Source organism: Dasypus novemcinctus, chromosome 19 (assembly GCF_030445035.2).
Source record: "Dasypus novemcinctus isolate mDasNov1 chromosome 19, mDasNov1.1.hap2, whole genome shotgun sequence".
Taxonomy (NCBI): Eukaryota; Metazoa; Chordata; class Mammalia; order Cingulata; family Dasypodidae; genus Dasypus; species Dasypus novemcinctus.
The window spans coordinates 79,187,298-79,203,735 of NC_080691.1; the positions used below are offsets into that span (position 1 = coordinate 79,187,298).

At 49.4% G+C, this 16,438-nt stretch overlaps 1 protein-coding gene across 2 annotated transcripts in view; it reads right to left on the reverse strand.

Moving 5' to 3' along the window:
- The window catches only part of VAV1 (vav guanine nucleotide exchange factor 1), a 91,532-nt gene that overhangs the window by 23,047 nt on the left and 52,047 nt on the right, over positions 1 to 16,438 (reverse strand). For both annotated transcript variants that reach the window (XM_004447623.5, XM_004447622.4), the window contains exons 3-21: positions 15,765 to 15,823; positions 15,584 to 15,652; positions 15,342 to 15,450; positions 15,154 to 15,249; positions 11,464 to 11,532; positions 11,225 to 11,328; positions 10,642 to 10,741; positions 9,291 to 9,386; positions 9,002 to 9,070; positions 8,663 to 8,749; positions 8,485 to 8,570; positions 8,037 to 8,169; positions 5,219 to 5,328; positions 4,789 to 4,890; positions 4,477 to 4,574; positions 4,367 to 4,389; positions 4,145 to 4,190; positions 1,426 to 1,562; positions 1,043 to 1,108 (exon numbers count right to left, since the gene is read on the reverse strand). In XM_004447623.5, the coding sequence (XP_004447680.1) occupies positions 1,043 to 1,108; positions 1,426 to 1,562; positions 4,145 to 4,190; positions 4,367 to 4,389; positions 4,477 to 4,574; positions 4,789 to 4,890; positions 5,219 to 5,328; positions 8,037 to 8,169; positions 8,485 to 8,570; positions 8,663 to 8,749; positions 9,002 to 9,070; positions 9,291 to 9,386; positions 10,642 to 10,741; positions 11,225 to 11,328; positions 11,464 to 11,532; positions 15,154 to 15,249; positions 15,342 to 15,450; positions 15,584 to 15,652; positions 15,765 to 15,823 (1,659 nt within the window). The remainder of the gene's footprint in view (positions 1 to 1,042; positions 1,109 to 1,425; positions 1,563 to 4,144; positions 4,191 to 4,366; positions 4,390 to 4,476; positions 4,575 to 4,788; positions 4,891 to 5,218; positions 5,329 to 8,036; positions 8,170 to 8,484; positions 8,571 to 8,662; positions 8,750 to 9,001; positions 9,071 to 9,290; positions 9,387 to 10,641; positions 10,742 to 11,224; positions 11,329 to 11,463; positions 11,533 to 15,153; positions 15,250 to 15,341; positions 15,451 to 15,583; positions 15,653 to 15,764; positions 15,824 to 16,438) is intronic.

Consider the following 16,438-nt stretch of genomic DNA (forward strand, 5'->3'; position numbering starts at 1 on the left):
TTCATCCTGGTCACAGTTGAGGCAATTTTAAATGAAGGGTTCATGAGCTCTTCCTGATATAAATAAACGGAGTAGAAGGGTCTACTATCTCTTACAATAGAATACCAGCTAATAAATGTAGAAGGAACAATGGAGTTAGAAAGTCACAATGTAACTTTACAATGGAGAAATCTAGAAGACACTAGGACAAAAAAAAAAAACTCTAAAAAATATTTTGGGGAAAAATTGCCAAAATGAACTATGACTTAAATAATAGCACATCATGGAGTGGGTGTAGCTCAGTGGTTGAGCACCTGCTTTGCATGTATGAGGTCCCGGGTTCAGGCCCTGGTACATCATAAATAATAATAGTATAATATCAGTGTTGAATTTCATGTTTTGTATAACCATGCAGGGGCTATGTAAGATAGCAAACTTGTTCTTAGAAAATACACACTGAAGTATTTAAGGGTGAAGGGAAAACACATCTGTGAAGTTACTTTGTATTACTGTCACAAGTTCTCTGGGAGTCTGTAATTACATAAAAATAGAGTTGCAGCAAAAACTGAAGATAGTTCCCCTCTGTGGGCTCCTCTTTTGGGCTGTGAAGCAGGCAGCGGTTCGAGTGAAGGGGGGTGTTTGGGTTTGGGGGAGAGCAGGAAAGATTTGAAATCATCGTAAAGAGTGAGGGAGTAATTGGACCAGAGAAGAGTTTAAGAATGATAGAGGTCTGTGCTGGGCACAGGGATTCATCAGGAGTTGGTTAAGGAGAAAGGAGTGGACATGATGCCTTCACAGGTCTTGATTCTGTACCTTCTGGACCCCTGTTCCTTCCCCTACCACACTTCTGTATAAGGGAGAAAAGAGCAGGGAAAATTGAAGAGGAAATGACTTCCTTCCAGTGTGGCCCCCATTCTGGCTCAATCAGCAGGGTGGACAGAGTCTTATGTGTGGAAATGACCAGCCATGATGGGCAGCTCCCCGCCCATCCCTGGGGTGCCCACCCTCCCAGCACCCTCTCCGGACCCCTTTCTCTTGCTTCCTTCAGATTTGCGGCACTCACGTGGACGTAGGGCTTAACTCTGTTACAGGGAAACCAGCCAACTTCGTTGGTAGCCGTATTCCTGCCCTAAAACCCAAGAAAGAAAAACAGAGAAAGGTTACAGAAACCCACAATGTGTGTGTGTCCATCTCTCTGCCTGGTGGCCAGTCTGCCTGTCCATTTATCTCTCTATGGCCTGGGTAGCTCAAAGAGGTACCCACCAGTTTCTCCTTCCTGGGAAGATGGCCAGCTCAGAAGCCCAGATGTAGAAATCTTTGTCTACATCACCCATCCCCAGTTGTCTCCTCTAGAGTGGATTCTATACCCAGAGCCCAGTGGGGCCGGTACCCCACTCCCTGAGCCACCCGATCCCATGTCCCCATTCCCATGGCCCCCTCCTGTACCTCCCACCAGTTCTGCTCAGCCTCAGCTTTAGTGAGCTCCACGATGTCTCCAGGGCTAAGCCGTAGAAAAGGTCCAAAGGCCCCGGGGGGTGGTGGAAGACCGTAATACTCCTGAAATACCTCCATCTTGGGCAGGCCTGGGGACAGGGGATACTGGTTGACCGTGGTAATCAAGGATTCGCAAACCCGAGTTTTGCCACCCACCAGAAACAGCTGTTTTAAAAGACTGTCCACAAATGAGGACATAGAACAATTAGAACCCTCACCCATTGCTGGTTGGAAACCACTTTGGAAAACAGCATCTACTAAAGCTAAACGTGTGTCTACCCTGTGACTCAGCAACTCCACCCCAATATACACCCAAGAGAAATGAGAATAAATGCCCACCAAAAGTCATGGATAAGAATAACCATAGCCATTTTATCTGCAATCACCAAACCTGGAAATAAACCAAATGCCCTCAACAGAAGAACGGATAAACAAATTGTGATATAGTCATACTATTGAATACTGTGATGGTTTGAAGCTTTATGCACCCCCAGAAAAGTATAGCCTTAAAGTTAACCCATTCCTGTGGCTGTGGACCCATTTCTTTTGGTGAATAGGATCTTAAATTAAGATGTGAACCACCTCATTCAGGATAGATCTTAATCCTCTTACTGGAGTCCTTTATACGGAATGAAATTTAGATAAAGAGAGACAGTCACTGAAACAAGAAGCAGAAAGCAACGAAACCTAGGAGAGAAAAGGAAAGACCATCAGACACTGCCAAGTGCCTTGCCATGTAACAGAGGAGTCCAGAAGCTTCAAGAAGAGAGCATCACCTGTTGATGCCTTGATTTGAACATTTTTCTCAGCCTCAAAATTATAAGCTTGCAAGTTATAATAAATTCCCATTGTAAAAAGTTGACCTATTTCATGTATTTGCATTTTGGTAGCCTATCAAACTAAAACAAATACTATACAGCAACAGAAAAGAATAAGCTATTGGTACAAGCAACCTTACCATGAATCTCAAAGATATTATGTGGAATAAAAGAAGCCAGATGCAAATCAGGTACATACTGTAGGATTTTAGTTACATGAAGTTCAAGGACATAAAACTAATCTAAAGGGATAGAGGTCAGAGCATGCCTCCCTCTGGGAGGTAGATGAGGACTGACAAGCATGCTTCTGGAAGCACTCAGCCCAATAAAACTTTCTGTGATGAAGGAAATGTTTGATAATCATCTGCAGTATTCAGTATGGTAGCCACTAGTCAACAGGTGACTAATGAACACATGAAATGGGGCTCATGTGACCGAGTAAATGGATTTTTAAGGTTATTAAATTTTAATGAATTTTCATTTTAATTCATGTTGGGCAGTACAGTTCTAGATATGGAAATGTTCTATATTTTGATAACAGTGTTGGTTGCATGGATAAAAATGCATTAAGGGGGGTGTGGGGTATATGGGAACCTCTTATTTTTTAATGTAACATTTTTGTAATCTATGTATCTTTTTTAAAAAGACAATTAAAATAATAAAAAATGCATTAAGATGTATACTTAAGATTTATTTACTGTATTCACTGTACACATCTCAATAAAAAATATATAGACATATATGTATATATACACAGACTATACATTCAGTGTATGTACACCTAAATAAATGTCCTCCTATTATCAAGTACCTTGAGTTGTTTCTAGTTTTTTACTATTGTAAGAAAAGTTAGAATATATATACATACATCTATAAGTATACATGCATACATGTATACACACACAATTATATATAAAATATGAGTCTTTCAATAGACTCTGTGTGATTATGAGCTTAGTTCTTAGTTCTTATTTCTTCTTATTTCTTCCAGCCACTCCAAACTGCTCTCAGGTCCTTCATTACTCCTTGCCCTCCTTCCTACTCTTTAAACATGCTTTTCCCTCTCCCTTAAACACTCCTGCCCTCCTTCTCACCTGGTAAACTCCTACACATCCCTCAAGTCTTCCCTGAACTGTCACCTCCTCCGAGAAGCCTTCCCTGAATTCTCCAACTCATCAGGTACCTGTTTTATGTTCTGAAACATCTTCTACTCCCACCACTAAGTAAGGACTTAGCCAAAGTCTGTCGCTTCCTACTGGTCTAGAATCTCCAGAAGAGCAAGAAGTATGACTGGTTTAGCCACCTTTCACCCCAAACCATGTATCAATTAGGTGCCGAATAAAAAGTCACCCAACACAGTTGTGATTCCAGCCTTGTCCCTTTACCATTTGGCTAAAGAGGTGTCTTCCATTCCCCAGCCCTCCTGGTGGAGTAAAGCTTACTGAAACCGCTTCTGTGGGATTTAGTGGTAAAGAATCCATAGGAGCTGGGGATGGGGAGGGGTAAGGAGAACTCTCAGAAGTGTGTCTAGGTAGATAAGCATATACAAGGAATTTTTCAGAGAGGAAGAAAGGAGGCTGTGAATAAGAAGAATGGATGGAGGGGAAAGAACTTTAACACATATTGCTGTGCTCCAGGCATTCCCCATTACAGCGTTTGAGCAGAGCAAATAAAGAATTTGAATTAGTTATGTTTACATTCCTTTCAGGTCTCTGGGACAGGAACACATGGATGACAGCTTTATAAGCAGAACATTAAGTGGAAGTTAATGTGGAATGGAGATCTGGGTCAACATCAATAGGGCAGAGACGGGTTTTTCTCCAGCCCCGCGCGTTGTCCCCCCACTGACTTACCCAGTTCATTTCTCTTTCTGTCTTGAATCCTGCGGTGTGGTTTATCCTGGAAGGAGAGACCAAGAAAGAAAGCAGGCATGGCCACCCATGCCCGGCCTGGGTGCTCCCCGGCTGCTAATGAGCACCTAGCCCAGGGCCATGCCCACTACAGGGGTCTCCCCAGTCCCTTCCCTCATCACCTTCACGGTTCTCCATGCCCAGAAAGGAGCATGAGGATCTTACCTTCTTCATGGTTCCTGCAAAATCTAAGGGGGTGGGGGAAGGGAATAGTTAGGATGGGAAATCCCCCACGGAGATCCAAGCCCACCTCCCATGCTCTCTCCCGCTGGTACCTTGTCCATGTCGACCACACGGAGCGACCCTCCCCAGGCACTCCTTGTGTGCAGGGGCCCGGCACCGATGGCAGCGGTAGCCCTGATAGAAGGTACCTCTGGGATGCAGAGGAGAGATAAAGGGGAGTTGGCGATTTTGAACCGACCCAGCCCACCCATTGCGAATGAACCCCAGCGTTAGGAACCACCCGCCCTCTTGAATTCACTTCAGAGCAGGACAGCACTGCAGAAGCTGAGCACCAAACTAGTGCCCCCACCTCCCAACTCAGGGGGTCTTCTCTGGGGCCAGCCCATCATCCTCCTCAACCCCACCTCAGCAGCATCTGGCAAGCCTTGCAGGAAGTGGTCTCCTCAAAGGAGAACATCTGGAAGTCGTGCCCATTAGCAGTGGCATTCTCGGGGTAGATATTGGAGCTGGAGAGAGAACAAAGGAAAGAGGAGGAGGCTGGGGGCTGCAGCTTGCACAGATGGAAAGGCCTCTGTTGGGGGTCTCCCGGGTGCACCCCTTATGACTCCCGTGGTTTTCCACGCACAGAAAACAGCATGGGGTTCTTGGCATTCTGAGGACGCAGATAGCCTTGAGCCCTTTTCTCCAATTTCCCAGGTGGAGAAACTTAGAGACTCAGCGTGTTTCCCAAAGAATGTCAGGGCAGAGCTGGGACTAGAGGACAGAACTACCTCCTGGCACCCCCACGTGACAGGACCCTTGGAGGATAGAAAGATGGACGGGAGGGGCTCTCACATGGCCATCTCAAACTGCTCCATCCACTTCTTCTTCAGCTCTCGCGTCTTGAAGAACAGCTCATAGCCCTGGACACCTTGGTCCTCGATCAGGAGAAACATATGGGTCCACTGCAGGGAAGCAAGGGTCAGACTGAAGACACCCATCCCACAGAGGATGGGACCTGTAGCAGTTTGATATTATTGATGAATTCCAAAAAGAAATATTGGATTATGGTTGTAATCTGAGCTGTACCTGGGCAGGATTGAGTTATGATTAGGGCACAAATAAAAGGCATGGCAAAGAACAGAGTCGGGGGTTTCTGAGGTTGGAGTTTTGATGATGGAATTTGATGCTGAAGTCTTGAGCTGGAGCCCCAGGAAGTAAGCTCACAGAGGAAAGAGAAGCTAGCCCCAGGAAGAAAGTAAACTTGAACCCAGAGGAAAGCAAGCCCCAGGAATGTAGGCACCCAAGAAGCCTGAACTCTTGCAGACATCAGCAGCCATCTTGCTCTAAATAGACTTTGGTGAGGGAAGTGCTTATGCTTTATAGTCTGGTATCTATAAGCTCCTACCCCAAATAAATACCCTTTATAAAAACTAACCCATTTCTTCTATTTTACATCAGCACCCCTTTGACTGACTAATACAGAACCCCACCCCCACTGACCTCTACCCCTTTAGGAGGAAAAGGGTCAGACAAATAGCACCCATCCCACAGAAGGCGGGAACCCCCAGAACACCCCTGCCTCTAGGGGAGCCCTCCATGGGTACCCTTGTAAGGGCCACCAAAAAATCCAAGTACCCACCACAATCCCCAAATCACACAGACATTCACACCCAAGTCTCATTCCAACACACAGTCTTGCAGAAATGCACACCAGACACATCATGTCCTTCGCTCATCTGTTTATTCAACAAGCATTTGTCAAATGCCTGCTGGGTGACAGGCAGGGAACAGGATTCTGGTGAGAAGACAGACCCACAAACAGGCAATGACAGGAAGCAGATGTGGCTCAACTAATAGAGCATCCACCTACCACATGGGAGGTCCAGGGTTCAAACCCAGGGCCTCCTGACCCATGTGGTGAGCTGGCCCACACGCAATGCTGATGCGCTCAAGGAGTGCCGTGCCAAGCAGGGGTGTCCCCCGCATAGGGGAGCCCCACTAGCAAGGAGCACACCCCGCAAGGAGAGCCACCCTACGCAAAAAAAGAGCAGCCTGCCCAGGAGTGGCGCTGCACACACAGAGAGGTGACGCAACAAGATGATGCAACAAAAAGAGAAACAGATTCCTGGAGCTGCCAAGAATGCAAGTGGACACAGAAGAACACACAGCAAACTGAGCAGAGTCCCAGAGATGGATAAAGTAGATACAACACCAGGTATTGGTTCTTCTGAGGGCTACAGAGACCCACAGGTTCTATGGTCATGGCAGATAGAGTTCAGTCCCATGTTAGTTGGCCCTACTTTGGAGTTTGGGTTTCTGCGTGATGGAGCTGGACTCAGATGTGATCTTGGTCCACAAGTCTCTCCTGTTACTTTTACCGTATCTGTAGTTGGTGCTGGGGTTTAGTGTATACTCAGGGGACCTGAATCTCTGGACTGACCATGTGATAGCCAGGCCCTGAGCCTCAACGGACTTGCAACTCCTACACTCTGGTTTACTGGACTTACCCCACAGCTAACATGGAGGTGAAGAAGGTCAACCACCACACCAGGGAGCCAAGAGTGTCTACAACTGAAAGCAGGAGAATTGCATCCAGCATTCATCTGGAATCTAAGCCCCCTCTTGATGTAGATGTGGAGTGGACACAACCATTCTAAGGTCCACAGGATGGAGGAATAGAGTATGGATTAGAGTGGACTTACTGATATTTTATTCATGAACTATTGTGATTAGTAATCGAAGAAAATGTGGCATTGGTGTGGAGAAAGTGGCCATGGTGGCGGCTGGGGGTAGGGAGTGGGGTTGGAGTCATCCTGGGTGGTGCTGCAGGGACAGTTACTGGACATTGTATGTCCTCCCATGGCCCACTGGGTGGACTGTGGGAGAGTGTGGGCTATGATGTGGACTATTGACCATGAGGTGCAGCGGTGCTCAGAGATGTATTCACCAAATGCAATGAAAGTCTCATGATGATGGAGGAGGTTGTTGTTATGGGCGGAGGAGTGGGGTGAGGGAGTGGGGGGTATATGGGGACCTCATATTTTTTTAATGTAACATTAAAAAAATAAATACAAATAAAATAAAAACAAAACAAAAAGAAGAACACACAGCAAATGGACACAAGAGAGCAGATGGCAGGGCAAGGAAGGGTAGAGAAATAAATAAAATAAATCTTAAAAAAAAAAAAAAAGAACAGACAATGGCAAGAGAACAAATTAGCACCGTGACAGGGGAGAAATGGAGAAGTAGGGGGTTGAGAAACAGAGGAGCAGTACCCTGGGAGAGAGGGGCTTCCAGGAGGAGACCTAGAGGAAAAGGAAGCGTTAGCAAGGAGAAAGGGTGGGAGGAAGTGAGGAGAGAGGGGTGTCTACTCAAATGTCACCAGCACAGCCCCCACCCCGTCACTGTCACATCTCCCTACTTTATTTACTTTTAGACCACATCACCATCTTTTTCATATTTCCCATTAAGAATGTAAGCTCCATGTGAGAGAGGACCATGTCTGTTTGTTTGTTTCTTTCTCTGTCCTATTCCTAGTGCTCAGAAAAATATTCAGAACACAGCAGGTAGGCTAACTAACACACTCTTGCAATTACACACACACACACACGGTCAAGAGCCCCAAGCTGCCCCTGGCCTGGGGGCCCCAGTTCTGGACTTGGGGCCTCACCTTCTTGTTGTCTCTCTCTCCAGAGGAGTCATCCCGAACCTGGAAGCAGTGCAGTTTCACAAACTCCTTGAGCTCGTAAGAGTCCCCACGACGCTTACAGATGAGCAGAGCTTTGTCGAGCAGGAAGGCGTACCTGGGAGCAGATGGTCAGGTAATCCCGCCCGGCTCCTCCCAGCTGTCCCCACCAGCTCTCCGCCTGCTACTCTCCCCCTTCCTGACACCACTCCACTGTCCACCTAGGACTCGTGACCTTCTCTTCCAGGGTCAACCTGGCCTCACCCTCCTGTCCATCTTGACCCCACCTGCATGTCCATCCTGACCCTGCCCCTCCTGTCCTTCTAGGCTCCTCTCCCCGGTTCAGAGGACTCTGCCTACCCGTCTATCTAAAAATGTGCCCGCCCACCTGGCCAGAGGATCCTGGCCCTGCCCAGTCCCAGGTTGGCCCCACCTGTCCATTTTGGAGCGCCGCTCCACCGTGGTGATCTTGAGCTCGCCATCGATCTTGGGCCGGCCGTAGTTGGCCAGAGACTGGTCCTGCAGAGCAGGCAGGGGGCTTAGCAAGGGGGTGTCCAGGCACCTTCCCCACCGTGTCCGCGCCCCCGGCCCACCAAGTTGCACCCCCTCACCAGGTTCTCGATGGACAGCTGGAAGTTGGTGATCTGCCGCAGCGTCTCGTTGTCCCGCTTCACCTCGTTCACGCACTGCGCCAGGTCCTGGGGTTGGGCTAGGGGTGAGCATGGGCCCTCCCCCGCGTCCCAGCCCAATCCCCTTCCTGGCCCGGGACAGGTCAGCCCCCAGCAGGGGCGAGCGGGAGGCTTAGCGGGGAGCACATGCACAGGGGCGAAGGGGTGAAGGGCTTGTCGCCGCATGGTGGGAAGGGGGAGTTGCCTGTGGGTACGTGTGAGGGTCCCTCCGCCACTACGAGATGACTTCCCTGCGTCCTCAGCACTCCATCCCCCACTCACCCTCATTGCATCCAGAGCTAGCCGCAAGTTTTCCTTCTCCATCGCGTCCTGCGTGTGCTTCACCAGCTCCTGCACGACCCAGGGAGCCAGACTTCACCCGGCCTGGCCCCTCCAGGTCCACCAGCTCCTGCTCTTCCCAGAGGCTGGGGCTTGGCCGGAATGACCCATCCCAGGGTTGCTAGGAGCTCCAGCCCCCCCCCCCCCAGAAGCCAGCCCCGCCCTCACCCTGTAGACTCCGGTGGGCGCAAGAGAGGCCACGCCCATGCCCCACCCCTACCCAGCCCCGCACCTGGAGAAGGAGGTGGTACTTGAGCACACGCTGCATGGGCACCATCAGCAGGTCCCGCAAGGTGAACCTGCCATTGTTTGCTCGCTGAGAACATTCCTGGAGGGTCAGAAAACCTGGTGAGGTCCGCGATCCCGGAGTGGGGGCAGGGCGCAGGTGGACCAGGATCAACTCTCCAACCCCAGAATAGAGCCCCAGGGGAAATGAGAGAGAACGGGTAAGTGGGGTGAGGGACAGTTTAGGATGGGGGCTGGAAGCCCCTCAAACAAGGCTGCCCAGGACCCAGCCAGGTGGGGTTGGAGGGGGGTAAAGAACAATCTAGGGAAGCAGATTTGGCTCAACAGATAGAGTGTCTGCCTACCACATAGGAGGTCCAGGGTTCAAACCCAGGACCTCCTGACCCGTGCGAGGAGCTGGCCCGTGCGCAGTGTTGATGCTTGCAAGGAGTGCCATGCAGGGGTGTCCCCTGCATAGGGGATCCCACACACAAGGAGTGTACCCCAAAAGGAGAGCCACCCAGTGCAAAAAAAGCTCAGCCTGCCCAGGAGTGGCACTGCACACGGAGAGCTGTCGCAGCAAGATGACACAACAAAAAGAGACACAGATTCCTGGTGCCACTGACAAGAATGCAAGTGGACAAAGAAGAACAAACAGTGAGTGGACATGCAGAGCAGACAATGGGGGGGGGGGGCGGGAAGGGGAGAGAAATAAATAAATTGAAAAATCTTAAAAAAAAAAAAAAGAACAAGCTAGAGGTTTCCCACTACAGAGACCAGAGAAGCCAATATTATGGTTTGCACGGCGGGGGGAAATGGGGTGTTAGCTCCTCATCATCCCTGCCTTTCTAGGGCTTCAGGGTCACATTTCCACCAGACATACAGGTCAGGGCTCAGCCCAGGTTGGGATTCATCTGTGGTTGAGGTTCAGCCCAGAGTTGGGGTTCAGCTGGGGGTGGGGTTTGGCTGCAAATGGGACTCATCTCAGAATGGGGGTTCAGCTGGGGTTGGTGTTTGGCTGGGGTTGGGGCTCATCCCAAAGTCGGGGTTCAGCTGGGGTTAGGGCTCAGCCCGGGGCTGGGTTCCGTTTGGGGTAATGGCTCCCTTTGTGCCCAGGATCTCAGCTTAGGGTCAGGGGCTCAGCCTTCTCCCACTCCTGGGACACAGCCGGGGTTAGCACTTGGTGCTTCTGGGTGATCTCGGCACTGCTCCATTTGGGTGCTCAGTATCCCTCTCCCCAAACCTTCAGCAGATGCCTGGCTGGGCTGCAGCAGAAAGTGAAGCCATCCCCAGCTCAGCCTCCTTCCTGATGCCCCCAGTGGCTGGGGAGGAGTACAGAGGTATGGTAGGGCTCCCACCTCGAGCTTCATCTGCACGTCCTCCCGGGCTGTGGCTACGCGGTCCAGGTGCTTGCTGGCAGACTCCACCTGGCTGCAGTAGCGGCCATAGACGAGGAACCTGCGAGATGAGCAAAGGCCACCCAATGAAAGTGGCCCCTGCTGAGTCAGGGAGATATGGGCTTCAGCCTCATCCTGCCCTTCCTAGCTGGGTGACCCTGATCCTCAGTTTCCCCATCTATAAAATGGATATCACAATAGCCCTCCCCACCGTGGTTCTTGTCGCATGAAATGAGATCTGCACAAAAGGCTCTTAGCACTGCACCCTGCATATCCTCTCTGTTCAATGTCCATTTATTTAACAAACTTTTGTTGAGTAGATGCACTGCATGCATTCATTTATTTCATCCTCTCTACAATCCTAGGAGGCACATTCCTGTATCATACTGAGCTTTACTGATGAAAAAAAAGAGGTCAAGTGACTTCCCGGGCCACAGAGCTCACAAGAGCTGGGAATTGCAGCAGAGATGGGCAGCCCCTTGTGCATTTCCACACAAGAAAAGCTCTCCCTGTCAAGTGCCCACTCTGGCCAGCTGGGTCTCACCTCTCCTTGTACTTGATGAAGACCTGGAAGAGGGTGGGTGCATTGGGATTGGCCAGGGCTTCCTTCATCTCCTTCAGGAAGTGGGTGTGCACTCGAAGCAGGTCCTATAGGGAGGGAAGGGTGAGGGCTGGGGTCCAGTGGGCCAGGCAGGGGAACGGTCATCCTTCCATCCTGTACTACTGCACTCCCAGCTCTCATGCTTCAGGGCCGGGGAGCGGCTGGCGGGTCGTCTGGCTCACCTCAATGTTGACAAAGATAATCTCGATGTCTTGGGGTTTAAGGAACCGCTGCAGGGGCTTCATGAAGTGCTACAGAGAGAGAGAAGGATGAGGGAGGGTGAGGCCCCTCCCTCCAACCCAGCTACCAGGGGACAGGACCAAGAAGACAAAAAAGGAGATGAGCAGAAGCAAAGAGACAGAAATAATAATATTAGACCAAAAACATATAGGGGACGACAGACTAATAATGTAAACCATAATGCAAAACATAGGATAGCTAAAAATTTAGAAAACTGTATAGCCTAAAGTATAAACCACAATGTAAATACAAATGTTACCTTGTTTGAAAGCTATTGTCTCAATATCTGTACATCAGTTTCAGTAAATACGATATGAATAAGTTAAAAGATTATCGCTGTGGAAGGGAAAAGGTTTTATATTGGATATGTGGGAGTACTGTATATTGTATATATGAATTACTGTGATCTATGGCTCTTGTGAAGATAAGCTCAATAATTAGGAAAAAAGAAAAGAAAAAGATAGGATGTAGAATTTTTCCAAATCAATATGTATTCTATATCTAACCTTTAAACTCATCGCTGTATTCCTTTTACTATTAAGGGAACCTGGCATTATATTGGGCTTCACTTCTCAGAAAGTTTTGGATCACAGAGTGATTCAACAATGGCAACAGAGGACACTGGTATAGGATGTTATTGACAGGGGACATTTGGTTGACAGGGAGTTATACAGGGCATGTGTCCAGGGTACATGGAAATGTTTGGATATACTCATAGTGGAAACAATTAAAAACAACAGCTGGGGGGGTACTGGGTTCCTGGCCGGGGCGGGCTCTGTTGTGGTCCCTAGGGGAGCAGCGGCAGTTCCCTGGGTGCAATGGCAAGAACCAGGAAGGAATGAGGGTCCAACAGTGAGCCCCTGATACTAATGACTATGCTTGAGCCTATACACCTGAAATAAGAACAAGGCCTAAAGGAGCACTGTGCCTAAGAGTTCCCTCCTGACAGCCTCTGTGTTACTCAAATGTGGCCAGTCTCGAAGCCAAACTCAGCATGTAAATGCACTGCCTTCCCCCCAGCGTGGGACATGACACCCGGGGATGAGCCTCCCTGGCACCAAGGGATCACTACCAAGTACCAGCTGATGACGTAACTAGAAAATGACCTTGAATTAAAGGTTCAACGTGGACCAGCAGAATATCCCTGTCTATATATAATAATAGGAGTTTAAAATGCTGTTTGACCTAAATTGAGGGGGAAATGGAAAGGACAAATGAGTTTATATAGCTATGAGTCTCAAAAAAGAGTCTGCAGGTTGTCAGAAGGATTGCCCTTATGCACACCTGAGCAGAGTCTCAGAGACAGATAAAGTAGATACAACCCTAGGTATTGGTTCTTTTGAGGGCTAAAGAGACCCACAGGTTCTACGGTCATGGCAGATGGGGTTCACTGCCATGTCAGTTGGCCCTTCTTTGGAGTTGGTGTTTCTGCATGATGGAGCTGGACTCAGATGTGATCTCTTTCCACAAGCCTTTCCTGCTACTTTACTGGAATTGTAGTTGGTGCTGGGGCTTAAGATATATCTAGGGGATCTGAATCTCTGGACTGACAATATGATAGCCAGGCCCTGAGCCTCAACAGACTTCAGCTCCTACACTCTGATTTATTGGACTTACCCCACTCAGCTAACATGGAGTTGAAGAATGTCAACCACCACACCATGGAGCCTAGAGTGCCTACAACTGAAAGCAGGAGGATTGCATCCAGTATCCATGTGGAATCTAAGCCCCCTCTTGACATAGATGTGGAATGGGCACAACCAAGCCAAGGCCCACAGGAAGGAGGAATACAATAAGGATTAGAGTGGACTTAATGATACTCTATTCATGAACTGTTGTGGTTAGTAATCGAGAAAATGTGGCATTGGTGTGGAAAAAGTGGTCATGATGGCTGATGGGTGCGGGGAATGGGAGGAGGAGATGAGATGTGGAGGCATTTTCGGGACTTGGAGTTGTCCTGGGTGGTGCTGCAAGGACAACTACTGGACATTGTATGTCCTCCCATGGCCCACTGGATGGAACATGGGAGAGTGTGGGCTATGGTATGGACCATTGGCCATGGGGTGCAGCGATGCCCAGAGATGTACTCACCAATTGCAATGGATGTGTCATGATGATGGGGGAGAGTGTTACTGTGGGGGGAGTGGTGGGGTGGGGGTGTTGGGGGTGAATGGGGACCTCCTATTTTTTTAATGTAATTTATTTTTAAATGAATAAATAAAATTTAAAAAAAAAACAAGGTTAAGGTAACATTTAAAAAAAAGAGAGACAGAAATAGAGACAGATGTGGAGAGAGAAAAAGAGTGGTGGAGACAAAGAAATAAAGACAGAAAAGGAGACAGAGATGAAGAGAGATGGAGAATATTCACATAAAAACTTGTACCCGAAAATTCATAGCAACATTATTCGTAATAGCTAAAAAGTAGAAACAAGCCAAGCATCCACCAATTCATAAATGGGTGAAAAACAAATGTGGTTCATCTGTACAGTAGAATATCATTCAGCCACCCAAAGGAATGAAGTTCTGATACCTGCTACAGCATGAATGAACCTAGAAATTATGTTAAATGAAAGAAACCAGACCCTAAAGGTCCCATATTGGATGAGTCCAGTTATATGAAATGCCCAAAACAGGCAAATCCACAGAGATGGAAGGAATAGTGGTTGCCAGGGACTGGCAGATAGAGGAAATGGGGGGTGACTGTTCTACCCATGAGGGTTGGGGGGGTAGGAAAATTTTCTAAAGTTGATTATGGTGATGTTTGCACAACCTGTGAATATACTAAAATCCATTCAACTGTACACTGTAAGTGGGTGAATCCTATGGTATGGGAATTATATCTCAATAAAACTGTTCAAACGTGATGGAGAAAGGAAAGAGAGACAAGGGGGGAGTATAATAATAGTAAGACAGAGGACAAAGGCAAGGATACCAGAAGTGACAGGGATAAAGAGACACGTAGAGGGAAGCGGATGTGGCTCAACTGATAGAGCCTCTGCCTACCATATGGGAGGACCTGGGTTCAATCCCTGGGGTCTCCTGGTGAAAAGGAAAAGAAAGCATGCCCACATGGCAAGCCAGTGCCTACACGAGAGCCAGGGTGGTGAGCCAGTGCCCTGTGCAAGTGAGTCACACAGCAAGATGATGACGCATCAAAGAAAGACAAGGGGAGAGTCAAGGTGAAGTGCAGCAGAAACCAGGAACTGAGGTGGCGCAGCTGACAGGGAACCTCTCTTCTCATCAGAGGTCCAGAGGATGGAATACCGGTGAATCCTAGAGGAGAGAAAATGAGAAGAGAAGACAACACAGACAGCAAAAACAGCAGGGCAGGAGGAGGGGGAGGGGGGGAATAAATAAATAAATAAATCTTTTAAAAAAAAAGAGAGAGAGAGAGACATAGGAATAGAAAGACAAAAGTAAGGAGTCACACAGAGGGGAAAAGAGAGCAGAGACAGAGAAACCTAGAGATGGAGAGAGACGCAGAAACAAAAGCGGTAGAGAGAGGGAAGGGCTCCCTAGGAACAGGCGGTGCCTCCCAGCCTGGCCAAGAGGCAGACAGACCGATGGACGTGCAGAGATACAACGAGCTTCCCCTCATGCGTGGGGCAGGAGCTGAGTTCGAGTCTGTCACCTGCTGGATGGAGCCCAGCGTATCGGTGTACTTCTCCTCCGTCTGCTGGATCTCCCGCAGGCAGCAGCACCTCTTGTCATACTCGGTCATCCTGGGCTGGGAGCCGGGAGGAGAAGCCGGTGTCGGGGATGGGGGCGCCACCCCCTCCCGCCCGCGGCGCCAGCCCCGGGTCCCCCCACCGCACGCACTGGCATGGGCGCGGGCTCCGAGCGCATGAGGTCCTCGTAGATCTCGTCTCCCTCCGCCTCCTCGTTCTCCACACAGTCGTACAGGTCCTCATCCTCCTCCACCGTGTCGCTAAGGGATGCGGAGGCAGGTCCACCAGGCGTGCCCCCGGGCAGAGTCCCCTCAAGCCCCCAAGGCACGGCCATGTCCCCCTCAGGATGGGCGCGCTGGCGACCCCTCGCCCTCCCAAGTTCCAGGAACTCACTCGATCTGATCTGACAGGCCATTGTAGATGTCGTCGTCCCCCACGCCCTCCTCCTCGGTGGGGAAAGGCCTGGGAAGGGGAGGTGGTGTGAGTCTGGGGGCGGGGCGGGGGTGGGGTCTTCGAGGAGGGGCAGGATTGGCGCAGAATGGGCCACGCGCTGTTGGCTCAGCCGCGTACTCACATGATCCCCTTGTTCTGGGCAATCGGAGTCCAGGACAGAGCGGACAGCGTGTAGATGACCTGCGAAGAGCCGTGATGCTCAGGGAATCCCACTCCCGCCCACAAACCTGGGCCTCCAAGCGCCAACCCCCCAGGTTAGATCCTGCTGGGGGTTGAATTGTGTCCCCCCCAAAGGGCATGCTCAGGTCCCAGCCCCTGCTCCTGCAGGTGTGAATCCATTTCTACACAGGACTTTTGAAGATGGCATTAGTTAAGGTTGGCCCATCCCGAGTGTGGGCCTTCACCCAGTATGAAGTCCTTATAAGCAAAGGAAATTGGACATGGGAGAGAAATCAACAAATTTCCATAGTAAACGGGAGAGAAATCCATAAATTTCCATCGTTTAAGCCAATTCATATATGGTATTTGTAGCATTTTAGCAGCTGAGAAACTAGTACAGACCCCATGCCTCTCTGTGCTCATTCAGGATTTTTCCACCTTCCCATCCCCTGTGTCAGCATCTGCTTCACTGAGCCCCGCCTCTTGCTCCCATGGTTTCATTTAATGCTCACAGGCACTCAAAGAGAGCAGGAGTATTGTTACCACGCTAAACACCTGGAGCTCAAAAGACACAGCCGTGCATCTGAAGTCCCACAGCTAGTAGAGGAGCAGAGGCTCCAACCCAGAACACTTTCC